General features: G+C 36.4%; 2 protein-coding genes across 2 annotated transcripts; one reads left to right on the top strand and one right to left on the bottom strand.

The window, feature by feature from the left end:
• Positions 1-1573: 1573 nt before the first annotated feature.
• On the top strand, positions 1574-4076 carry LOC103945820 (homeobox-leucine zipper protein HOX11). Its single transcript, XM_009356403.3, has 4 exons — positions 1574-2218; positions 2327-2700; positions 2897-2976; positions 3315-4076. The coding sequence occupies exons 1-4, from the start codon at positions 1930-1932 to the stop codon at positions 3679-3681; spliced, it is 1110 nt and encodes a 369-aa protein (XP_009354678.1). The 5' UTR covers positions 1574-1929; the 3' UTR covers positions 3682-4076.
• Positions 4077-5969: 1893 nt separating this feature from the next.
• LOC103945927 lies at positions 5970-11732 on the bottom strand. Its single transcript, XM_048586146.1, has 8 exons — positions 11271-11732; positions 10324-10370; positions 10163-10202; positions 8578-8655; positions 7711-7832; positions 7378-7384; positions 7254-7333; positions 5970-6391 (listed from the first exon to the last, which is right to left on the bottom strand). The coding sequence occupies exons 1-8, from the start codon at positions 11730-11732 to the stop codon at positions 6283-6285; spliced, it is 945 nt and encodes a 314-aa protein (XP_048442103.1). The 3' UTR covers positions 5970-6282.
• Between the last annotated feature and the right edge of the window lie 218 nt (positions 11733-11950).

Below are 11950 nucleotides of genomic sequence, written 5' to 3'. Positions count from 1 at the left end.
TTCTCATTAAATATTACAGAGGAAAATTAAATGAACTTATTTTGAATTAAGAGGTGGTTAAAACCTCTTACAAAACTGGTTGTAACCAACTCGATGATAGGAGAGTGGTTACCAACACACATGCACGGCTTTGGCCTCTCTTTTCAGGTTAACGTGTCCAATATATGCTCGCCTATTGAGAGCACGAATTGTAAGGAATCGAGAGAAGAGAATATCGAAGCACGAACCTATTCATGATGAGTTCTTTTGTGGATACGAACTGATATTAATTAATTAGGGTTTACTTTTGATTAGAAGTTCTAACTATTAGAGCGTGGTTTAATGGCTTTATTGGTTTTGATAGTTGCTCACAGTGACGGTTTCAAGATTTTAAATTCGAAGAGTTTCAATAATAAAGGTCAAAAAATTAATAGACAAAAATAACATTGAAGTTTTATTCTCGGATCTCTTTCAAGAATATTCAAATCAATGTAACACTCATTTTTTCTTGAACTTAAATTATCCGAACAAATAGAGAGCTATTGGCTTTGGTGAAAAATCTTTCCATGTTTCTTATTTCTACATTACACAATTGATAAAAAACACAAAACATGTACCAATTAACCAATAAACAAAAATTCCATCTAAATTCCAATAATCACATGAGTATACAAACATAAAACATATCAATAATCATATCAAATCATTGACTATAAACCTCCATCAGTATCTAATATAATTTAATTGAGATTAGATTAGAATACCAAAAACTTGCATGAATTTTGAACCAAATGGTGATGGTGTGGAGCTTTGAAAATTAGGGAATTGGGGATTGGGTGAATTTGTGAAAATCAGGACAATGGGATGGGGGAAGGGATGGGGAAGAGTGGGACTTGGGGGACATGCTAGCTGGGAATTTAATTAAAACAAAATATACACTAACGACTACGATTTGTATATTGTTTTAATTAAAAAAAATTAAAATAGTTGGCCAAAAAGAGCGTTTTGGGCCAAGCCTTAATAAAGAAAACTTTTTCACGCGGCCGTCTTCTCCGAAGACACCGCTGCTCACCCACTACAACTTGCACACACAGGCCTTCCTTCTTGAGTGCGAGGGGTCCCTAGAAAATTTCAAACAACGATTCAGGGTTGCCAAGGGGTCCTGGGACCTCCCAAGTCCCTCTATGGGTCCGCCACTGGTTGCTCAATGATGTGTGTGTGTGTGTGTATCGATTTCAAATGGTGGCGACATGATGGTGGTGACATAGTTATACATACAAGGCGGTGAAGTATATTGTTAGAACTAAGAAAAATGAAATCTGTCAAAATCTTAAGAGACGAGACTAGATTTGCTATGACAATAATATAGTAAAAAAGCAATCACAGTCCATCGGAATCCGTGACTTCTAAAGACTATTTTAATTCAAAAATCAACTATTGATCCAGTTTATCTATTTTGCCTTGTTCGTTGAAAAGAACATGCTTGAGACACCACATTTTGTAGACCACTAAGCAAATAAATTAGGTCAAATACCACATCAAAAGTACACTCCAAAATAAAATGTACATATTTGCCTCAACAAATTTCCTAGTCCCTTGAAAATGTTATAAGGCACCAAGTCACCTGCTAAGCGACTGAGTGAAGAATGAGGATTGAGGTCGATCGAGGAAGATTGCAAAATCTTGAAATGAAGTCTCTTGTGTTTCTTCCTTCTTCCTTTCACGTGTGTTTGTCAACCAAACTGAGTACTAAGGTTTGTCGGTCAAACTGGTTCCCACAAACAACCTCAATTATTATTATACAATAAAGAAAAAATCATAAATTGATTAATAAATCACAAAAAGGTTGAAATTGAAGAAAAGAAAGAGTAGTGTTTGGTTGAGTCTGCGGTTGCATATAAAAACAGAATCTTTTTTCAAGAGACTAGAGCTTCAAATTTCTGGAAGATTATGGAGCTTTGTTTGAGCTTAGGAGGTCATGAGGAACCTGCAGAGCGATCAGATCAGAACACCACCACCACCACTAAAACGACAGAGTTTTGCATGAGCTTATCAATCGGTCCAAGCTGTGCTGCTGGTACTACTAGTACTCCTCATCGTCCTCCAAGACATGAAGCAGCTGCAGCAGATAAAAAACAAGATGATGATGATGGTGATCATATTCATGTAGATGATCGTGTACCACTTCAACTTGATCTTCTCCTTTGGCCTACTTCTCCTTGTAATCGGATTCAAAACGGTGAGATGGAGTTTATTAAATTCATTAATTACAATTTTAATTATTTATCTTTTTTTATTTAGGGTTTAATCAATTATGTTTCTGGGTATTAATTAATGGCATAAATAGCTGGTGTGCTGTCCATGAACGTGATCAACAGAGTTGAGGAAGTGGTGGCTGCTGCGTCGTCAACGCACACGAACAGTGGTTCGTCGTCGTTTCAGATCATGGATATCGGCAGTAATAATCACAGCAAGGGCAGTGCAGGTGATGATCTGAATAATAATTACCACAACGTCTACAACTACAAGAGGAGGGCTCACTCTGCAGAAGCAGGAGATGATGAGGGAGAAAGGGCATCTAATTCCAGGGTGGGCAGCGATGAGGAGGAGGACGACATTATCAATGGTAACACTAACACCTCTAGAAAGAAGCTCAGGCTCTCCAAGGAACAATCTGCTTTTCTTGAAGAAAGTTTCAAAGAACACCATACTCTCAATCCTGTAAGTGTAAAATTTTAATTATATATAATTAAGGACACAAAACACATGAAAATGTTCTCTTATTGGACTCTTTGTCTTTGTCTCGCACCATGAATGAGGACCATATATAAGCTAGGTATATTTTCGCTAGGAACATATTAATTACACATATATATATAGAGATCTAATTTATTTATGATATTAATTAATGGTGCAGAAGCAAAAGCTGGCACTGGCGAAACAGCTTAGTCTTCGTCCAAGACAAGTTGAAGTTTGGTTTCAGAATAAAAGAGCAAGGTATCTATACATCTAATCTAGCTATATCATCTGCATCTGTCTTTGTATATGAACGTAGAAATCGTATTACCAAAAAGGGAGTTCTTGTTGACACTTATTTTTGCAGTTCAGCTTTATGAAAACACAAACAAAATAAATTTATACAAGTGCACGATGACCTTTTTAGAGTGACTAAGAGTTTACCTAAAAGGGAGTTCTTGTTAACTCTTAGTAATAGCATAAGAGACTAAGAGTTTATCTTCTTTAATTTTGATCTTTTCGACAAAGACAATTAGTTTACGCAAAATATTGGGACTCGAATAATGGATGATGTGATGATGTGAATTAATTGAATGCAGGACAAAGTTGAAGCAAACGGAGGTTGACTGTGAGTTCCTGAAGAGATGTTGTGAGACACTGACGGAAGAGAACAGAAGGCTAAACAAAGAGCTACAAGAGTTGAGGGCTTTGAAGGCTACTCATCACTCAAACCCATTCTCCATGCAATCACCAGCCACCACCCTCACCATGTGTCCTTCCTGCGAGCGCACAGCCACCACCGCTAACCCCGCCAGCAAAACCACCAACAATACTAATAACAATAATAATAATAAAGTTGAGTCAACTAGTGCTACAAAAGTCCAAGCAGCTAAATTCCCTCCCAAAAGACCCAGCTTCTATCCATTTTTTCAACCCAAATCCCACCCCTCTTCCGCAGCTTCATGAATACTACCAAAGCTTCCTTCCAAATAGGATTACATTTATTTGGTGGGCATGTACATTACATATATACGTATAGAAAGAAAAAATAAGCATTAGGAAAGTAAACGGTTCATAGTTTTCTTTCTGGGGGTTTGTTCTGTTTCATTCAGGTTATGCCTTGATGGGATTTATAGAATTGGGTTTCTTTTTTTCCTTTATTTTCTCCCTCTTTTCCCCTTTCTGAAGCCCCAACAGTTTATTTGTTTTCCACTTTTCTATTGATAGAGAAATAGAATTAAGAAGGAAACATAGTTAAGAAATTCAAGAAATTACGAAAAAGTCGGGGTGTGTATTATATAATAAACAAGAGTTGTTGGATTTTGATTTGTCAAGCATGCATGCTTTGAAAGGTTATCTTTTGGGATTTGATGATTTCATTTCATGAAATTGAAAATTCTAGAGGGCGGTGTTGCATCAATTAACATCGTATATCATAGCATAGGCATGCATATTACAACTTGATGGAAATTGGAAACTAGTAGTAGCTGGGAGATGGAGATGGGAGTGTTCCCAGCCTAAAAAAGCAAAGCTGTCGTTGTGGGGAGAAGGGACAAGAATCAGAAGACAATATGACTTAGGGTTTAGGGTTTAAATTTTAATATAATCATATCATATCGTACTCTAATTCATCCTTGGCTTTTGAATGAAGCAAAATAGAAATGGATCGTGCAGCATGCATGCTGATGCAGGGTGATCATTGGAGACCAGAAAACAAGTGTGAATCAGTGATTGGATAGAAATATTGGTTTATGAATGCATGCATGCGTTGGCTCTCCTTGTCCAATGCACATCACACATGCAGGTGACATGCATGAAACAACAATACCATGTGAGATTCCGATTGGAAGTATGCATAATCATGCAAGTTTAAAGGATAAAAATATGAGACCGACCATGGACCCATCTCCGACGTCCTTATTGGCAAATAACGGGAATTAATCACCTATTCTTTTCAGTCTTCACTAATTTATTTCACAAAGCTTATAAGAAATGTACGCGCGTAAAACAAAACAGAAGTTTATTCTATGTTTTGTGATTGGAAAATTAGTGATTAAGATACCTACCACAACCTTTTTGACATTTCAAAAGATATGGATAAGAACAACATCCTACTATTTTATTTTATATGTGGTGTAGGAAATTCTTAATCCTACACCTTTCCAAGTTTCAACCAATTTAAAGACCAGTTTCTAATTTTAGTTTCTTCGGATTCCTCTCCCCATTTTTTCCTTATTTAAACTCTTAATAGACAAATGATAATCACGTATCATCTTTATCTTTCCCACATCTCTCTATTATGACAAGACCAAACAAAAACAACAGATAAGATTAAACAATGATGTGTAAGAAGAAAAAAATGAAGACACGGTTATCATTTCCTTTCATAATTCCTTTATAAGATCCTTTAGGTCTCATGAGGAGATATCCAATAATTCTATTTTTAAGGAAGATTAGAAAAATAACCTAAATTTGAACCATGTATGAAATATGAATATTGAAAAAGTTAACCAAAAGGTGATGTGACAATATTACACTACTAGGGGAATAACATTTTGATGTGAAAATAACAATTTAATAGTTGGACACGAGAATAGCATTTTGACTCTCAGAAGCTACATTGCGGTAGTCAGAGTATTATTCCCTTGTCCAAATATCTAGTTTATTATTCGAGGGCAAAAGCATATCGATGCGTGGTTTTATTTTATACATGGCATCGTCCATAGAAAAGATTGGTGTACAAAATATAATCCAGTTGATATGTTAACTAAAGCAGTTTGACCTGTTAAGTTTGAGCCTCTTTTGAACATAGCTCAAATACTTTGTGCTTGAATATGTGTAAAGGTGAATCCCGTGGAGATTATTGACAATTGTTTGCGGTTTGTTCGTAGAAGACTGAAAGCCACATATTTAGGCATAAACGATGGCTTCCGAAAGTTGCTTTTTGTATGTAAATTTTGTAATAAAACTTGGTTATTTCTCTTTCTACTTTTTGTGACCTCGATCCGGATTGATAACAGAATAGCTTTTCAATTTTTAGTCATTAAAGGCAGGGTAATATTTTCACACCAACTTTGGGTTTAGAATTTTGAGAGCTTAAAAATGTTAGCTTATATTCGAGAGGGGCCAACTTTTGGCTACTTTTCCAAATTTTCTTTCAAAATATGGAACGAGGCCTTGAAAAAATATGACGACTTCGCCTGCTTGCAGCTGCATGTCTAAAAGCTCATCTGTTAAAGAAAATAAACGAAAAATGACCAGAGAAAGAATATTACAATACAACTCAAACCTTTTGGTGTCGTAACAACTCACAACGCTCAACTTACACTCAAACGCATGGAAAAACAAAAAATTGTAGCTCACTCAGTTCCCACAATTTTTTCCTATCATCTACCACGCCCACGTAACATACCACCAATGATGTTGACTGTTACAGCAAAGTACAATTTGTACAGCGAACTTGCTTGAATACCGTACACATTTTTCATCATTCCAGAAAAAAAACTGATTTGGTATGAAAGTCCATTGTGCTCAATGTTAATTAGGTCCGATAGAGCAACATATGGGTCAGTTTGCTGAAGCTAGATCATTTCTGAACTGTTCTACCAAGGGAGGAAGGAGAAGCGCAAGCCTAGACTTGTACCTTGCAATTCGCTGTAAGCGTTCTTCTCTTAATCTACAAAATAAACACCAAATAGCTAGTCAACCTCTGCAGTATGCTTTATCTGCAGAAAGCGTAATACCAAAGCTTTTTGGAAAACAAAACATCCCATTATAGTGTATGACTTATCTTTACCTAGAGAGCGATAACGCTGTTAGAAAATATATAGTTTTATCAGTATAAGATATAAGGTTGTTAGCCCCTTGTTTTTGTTTTTTGTTACAACGGAGGGAATCGAACTCTTGACCTGGCCTAATCCTAATCCTAATCCATTTTCCCACCCTCCCACACCACTTGAGCTAACCCTAAGGACATTGGGTTAATGGTGAATTGGTACCTTCTTTCATGAATCGTTGATTAAGGCAGCATGCGTTATCAATATAGTATAATTAATACTCAGAAACTTAACAAACCAAATTGGGTGCATGTGGGATATAGAGTGAGAACTTGCAGGCACATGCTAAAACCTAAAATGTCTTTCTTCTATTTCTTTTATTTTTCATTTTTTTAGGGCAATTTAATATCTCAAATTAAGAGGTCCATTTTTCCTCCAGCTTTGGACTTCAAAAGGCAAACCTAGACGCCCATTGATTCAGTTTAGTGGCAACCGAAATCCACTTCTCTTTCAAGGTATTTTTCACAATCAAAGCTTCAACAGAAAAATAAAATGGATGAGATAAATCAACCGCAAATATACCCCTAACTTAATCTTGCAAATGGTAATTATAATTCATATATGATATTCAATTAAACCCATTAACTTCAACTAAGGTGGAAATTTAAGGTTTGTAAATCAGCTTTCAAGGCTTAAAATGATTATCTGTGACAAAGGAAAGTCGACTCACTGTGTGTAAGGACCAGATTGTGAAAAACTTACCGTGCTCGAACCTTTCTGGCGCGTTTGACATGTCTTTTTAACAGATCATGTGTTGATAAACGCTCAATGTGTTCCTCAGCCTGGAAGCGAGAACAATGAAACTAAGTACATTTTTAATAAGCACTATACATCTAATCGTTAGATATAGGAATGGACAGGTTCGAAAACATAGAAGCCTCACTTTTTAATTTATGTGCCCTCTAAACTTAAAACTTACTTGTTTAAAGGTAAAATCTACAGTGCAGATTCTTCTTTTTTTTTTTTTTTTTTTTTTCTGAAAAACCAAAATGAAAACCTAAAGACTGGCTAGAGGTTGGGGGCAAGTGAAGAACCTATGATACTCCAATTTGACAAACAAACTCTTGAAGTCATATATCTCAACTTTTTGTTTCCATTTATAACAATTCAAAATAATGATTACTGCTGCCAAATATAGTGGTTATCATAAAAACCCAACCTCGTCCTTGTTATCATCTCCTTTTCTTCTGCTTCACCCCCTTCCTTCTTTGGAAGAGTAGCACTTGCCATAGGTATTGGTGAAGGTTTAGGAAGAGACCTTACAGCATCACCATATTGTGGCTGCCAGCAGAGTAAAAAATTTCCAAGATCATCAGGGTAAAATCATTATAAATGAAATAGGTAACAACAGTACTGCATCAAAAATCAAATTAGTATATTCCCACATTAATGTGCAGTTTGAACTGCTAAGGAAAACAATACATCTGTGCAGTATACTGATGACTCCTTTTGTTTGGCCAAAAAAACCTAGAAAATTCAGGTACGCATATGGGCTTTCAGTTTCCTATCTTGTTTGGTCTAATTATAAACAATAGTGATGTCAACAAGTTGTACCTAAATTTTTCCCCGGGGCACAATAGCTGGCGACATTATAGTCCATAATCTTTTTCTATTGTAAGAGGACCATTTTCATGGTACGTGATGTGAGACTACTAATATTATAGTAGGATTTATCCTAATGAATGTGTTAAGACGTTAATTGTCTAGATGAACTAGCTGGTAAAGGTAGTAACAAGATGTCGTATCATATATCCACTGTTTCATATGACCAGATAATTCACTCGGGAGGCATTAGCACAGAGTTAGACTGGACGCATTCCAACCCAATATTTCAGGGGATGGGTGTCAGCACTCTTGAATTATTAACAAATGTTACATGAAGGCACATGTGGATCTAGGCTTTTCAAACAACAACTTGAGTACAAATTAGGCTTGCAAAAAGATCGAGTACTAGATTCTTATAGGATAAAAGCAAAGTATCAAACACTACACAAAACAAGATCTCAACCTATGATATGACGCCAACCTGAATTTCTTCAGGAAAACCGTTCCTCAACCATGACCGACAGTGCACGTATAGAGAAGCTCCATCTGTCACCCTGACCTGCATAAAAATAATTCCAAATAATTGACGCCAAAAAAATAGTATGTGAACTAAAGACAACTTATAATTTGCATACTGGTTATCCTACATACATCCAGAAGGTTTTTATGAAGGATCGATTCATTCATCTCAGAAAAGATAAAATCCAGGTTGTACTTGCGGTTTTTTTTTTTTTTTTTTTTTAATTTCTCTACTGTTTCTGCTGCCATTAGTATTGGATTAACTGCAGCATCAGTACTATATGTATTTGAAAATTTAGCTATATGGTTGATGGCGATGGGTTGGACTACATTGTAGGGTGTCCATGGGAGGAAGTAAATATCAAAATGATGGGTTGCAGTTTCTAACTAAATTGTGTCCTTCAACAGACATCCATCTGAGTCAACTGTGCCCAACAACAGGAGCAGATTATTACATTTTCACAAATGGAACATTCATGTGTCTAAAAGGTTATCCTTTGTCTAGGCATAAAGTATGTAGAGATGTGATGCATGCAGAGGCACACATGATATGGGTTTGTAGAATGGCACTCTCAACCCTTAGATGAATCTTAAATAGATGCCTGCACATTATTGTGCTCATTCTACACTGCCATTCTATTTTGTAGATATGAATATCAAGAAATACTCTAGGTATGCTACCATCAGAAAGGATGATTAAACAACTTCCCTGACGTGAAGGAAAGGGAGGAAGGAATTTAACTGATGAAAGAAAGAAAGAAAATATATCAGACAGATCCACTCCATCAATCATTCATATAAACTTAAACGAAAGAGAAACATCGAATGACATTTTTCCCTCAAAGCAAACAAAATATCCACACAATCACTAAATACCGTAAGGTTAATCATCAACTCATTCCAATCCCTCCTATAAACGAGGGAAAATTATCTTCACAACACCTAAGGTCATCTCTCATTACAAATAATTCATGATATGTGTTTTATATGGGTGATGTACGTAACACACCGAGCACAGCTGCTGATTCACAACCACAATGCCCTTTACCTAAAAAACTGAGAAGAAAAACTGAAAGACATAGAAACAAAGAAATCATAATAATAGAGGGCTGAATAACAAAGTAAATGACAGTACAGACTGTTTCTGACATTCTATCATATTCAATTCCACCATAAACCTGAAGAACAAAGCCTTCAACCAACTACTAAAAAAATATTGAAAAGCATGTATTCAATATAGAATGAGGTAGCCATTTCTGCCACTAATTATGTTCCATTTTTAGCCATCCGCTTCTCTTACTAGAGTGAACCTATCAAATGATCAAGGGACCTAAAATAGAAGTGAAATTAAGTGCTGTAAATGGATGTTATAAACCATGCAACATATCCAAATAAATTAGACAATGATTTAAGTACACGACCCCCACACCAAGGGATCTTTGACATCGACTAGAGCAAATTAATGGATATAACGAAAGTCTTAATAGCAAGATATTATAATGCATCTATAGATGCAGAGCCAATCAGAAAGCAAAGTGTTTTCTTACTTTTCGACCTCTAATGACAGCTAAGTTATCATCTTGTTTTTATCCCTGCAGAAAGCACATCAAGAACAAGTTACATCAGTCCACAACTTGAAAAAACAAAATAGTCTTATTGCAAAAAATATTAAAAGAAACAAATGTCGAGGCATTATATCCAACATTACCTCATGTCTTTAAAACCATTGCTGTCAGGAACTGAAGATGGAGCAACCTAAACCAGGAAGAAGACATACTGAATAAATCTCCAAATCTTGCATTCAGACTCAACAGGCAAAACCTTTTATGCAAACAAAATAACAATAAAGCCACAGAAAACAATAATAAGAGTTGCAAAAAATAAAATAAAAAAACCTGTATTCAGTTTGGCATAGAATTTTCAATGGCCAAAAAGTTACTACGTTTCGATTGGCATAATATTCATGTCAAAACTAACTCCATTATCTAGTTTACCCATTCTGACTGGCCAGTTTGCTCAAAACTCATATTGCCTACCAAATACTAGAGATATTAACTGCATTAATTTCTCTTGTCATCGACAATATTGTACCTAGTATTATTCAGAAGAGAATGAAACATAAGCAAGATGAATGCCTAACTTGACCTGTTCAAGATGTAGAACATTCTTTTAAGACAAGACTCATATAAGCCTGCTCGCTGAGAAGTTTTTTTATTGACCATGGGCAAGCATTTGCAAAAGCAAAAATAAAGTCTACGTTACCACCAACACTTCTTTATTCTGATTACAACAATCCATGTACAATACATACTTCAAAGTGCTAAAAATCAAAGCTTCTGATAAAGCATATTTTCCCTTATGGACTGAAATATACATAGGTAGAAAAAGAAGAACTTCGTACCCATCTTTTTGCTTATTCTAAATAACCTTTCTTATTTTCCCTAATAAATTCACCCCAATACAAGTTTTCAAGATGTTACCCAAAGAAAAAATAAGGCTTCTTTGAGTCAAAGAATACTACCAAACAGCAAAACTTTACTGTGTGTTTGTGTGTAGTTCGCCCTACGAATAAATACCTATGTCAAAAATGTAGAATCAAAAGCACACCATTGAAAGATCAATTAAACCAACGAAAACTAGGAGAAAAGTCGAGACCTCAGGAGCAGCAGAAATAAGGGGAAGGCCCCTAATAGGAGGAGGAAGAGGAGAAGGTGCTAGGCTGTAGTTGGGTCTCATCAAATGCACAGAAATAGGCTGCTGCGAAGGGAAATTCAGAAGGGGCCGAGATGGGTACGAAGCTCCTGCGTTGGCCACAGTAACTGGGGGTTCACCTCCGGCAGCGGCGGCGGGGCGAATGGGCCGGGGAATGAAGCCTCGGCCTGAGGAAGCCAGTGGGTACAGAACCCCCTGATGATTAGCAGCTGCTGATGCTAATGGTGAAGATGATGGCGATTGGGTCCGAATTTGGAGGGATTGGGCTGCGTAAAGATTAGGAGGAAGAGGAGATGATACGGCGGGTCTTACGGGCCTCGTCGTGGGTGTGTTGGGGGCGGCAGCTCCGGACGTGGCCGTGACGGCGGCGGCTGAAGCGGTGGTGTGGTTGGGATCTATGGCCATGGTGGTGTCTGCGGGCAGTGGCGGGGAAATTTGCGAATTTTGGTACGCTTTGGTTTTTAATTTTTGAATGTTAAAGAAAGATCCCCACTGCTTTATACATACAATTTGTATATAATAACTCTTTAGTTATAAATAAGTAAAAAAGTTAGAGAAATAACATTTACTTGACATGAACAAAGTATGTATAAAATATCACATTGTAACTATAACATAAGGAA

The sequence above is a fragment of a genome, unplaced genomic scaffold (genome assembly GCF_019419815.1).
Source record: "Pyrus x bretschneideri cultivar Hongxiangsu unplaced genomic scaffold, Pyrus_bretschneideri_v1 Contig24, whole genome shotgun sequence".
NCBI lineage: Eukaryota > Viridiplantae > Streptophyta > Magnoliopsida > Rosales > Rosaceae > Pyrus > Pyrus x bretschneideri.
The sequence above is the reverse complement of the archived record's forward strand: the minus strand, read 5'-3'. Positions and strand labels throughout refer to the sequence as shown.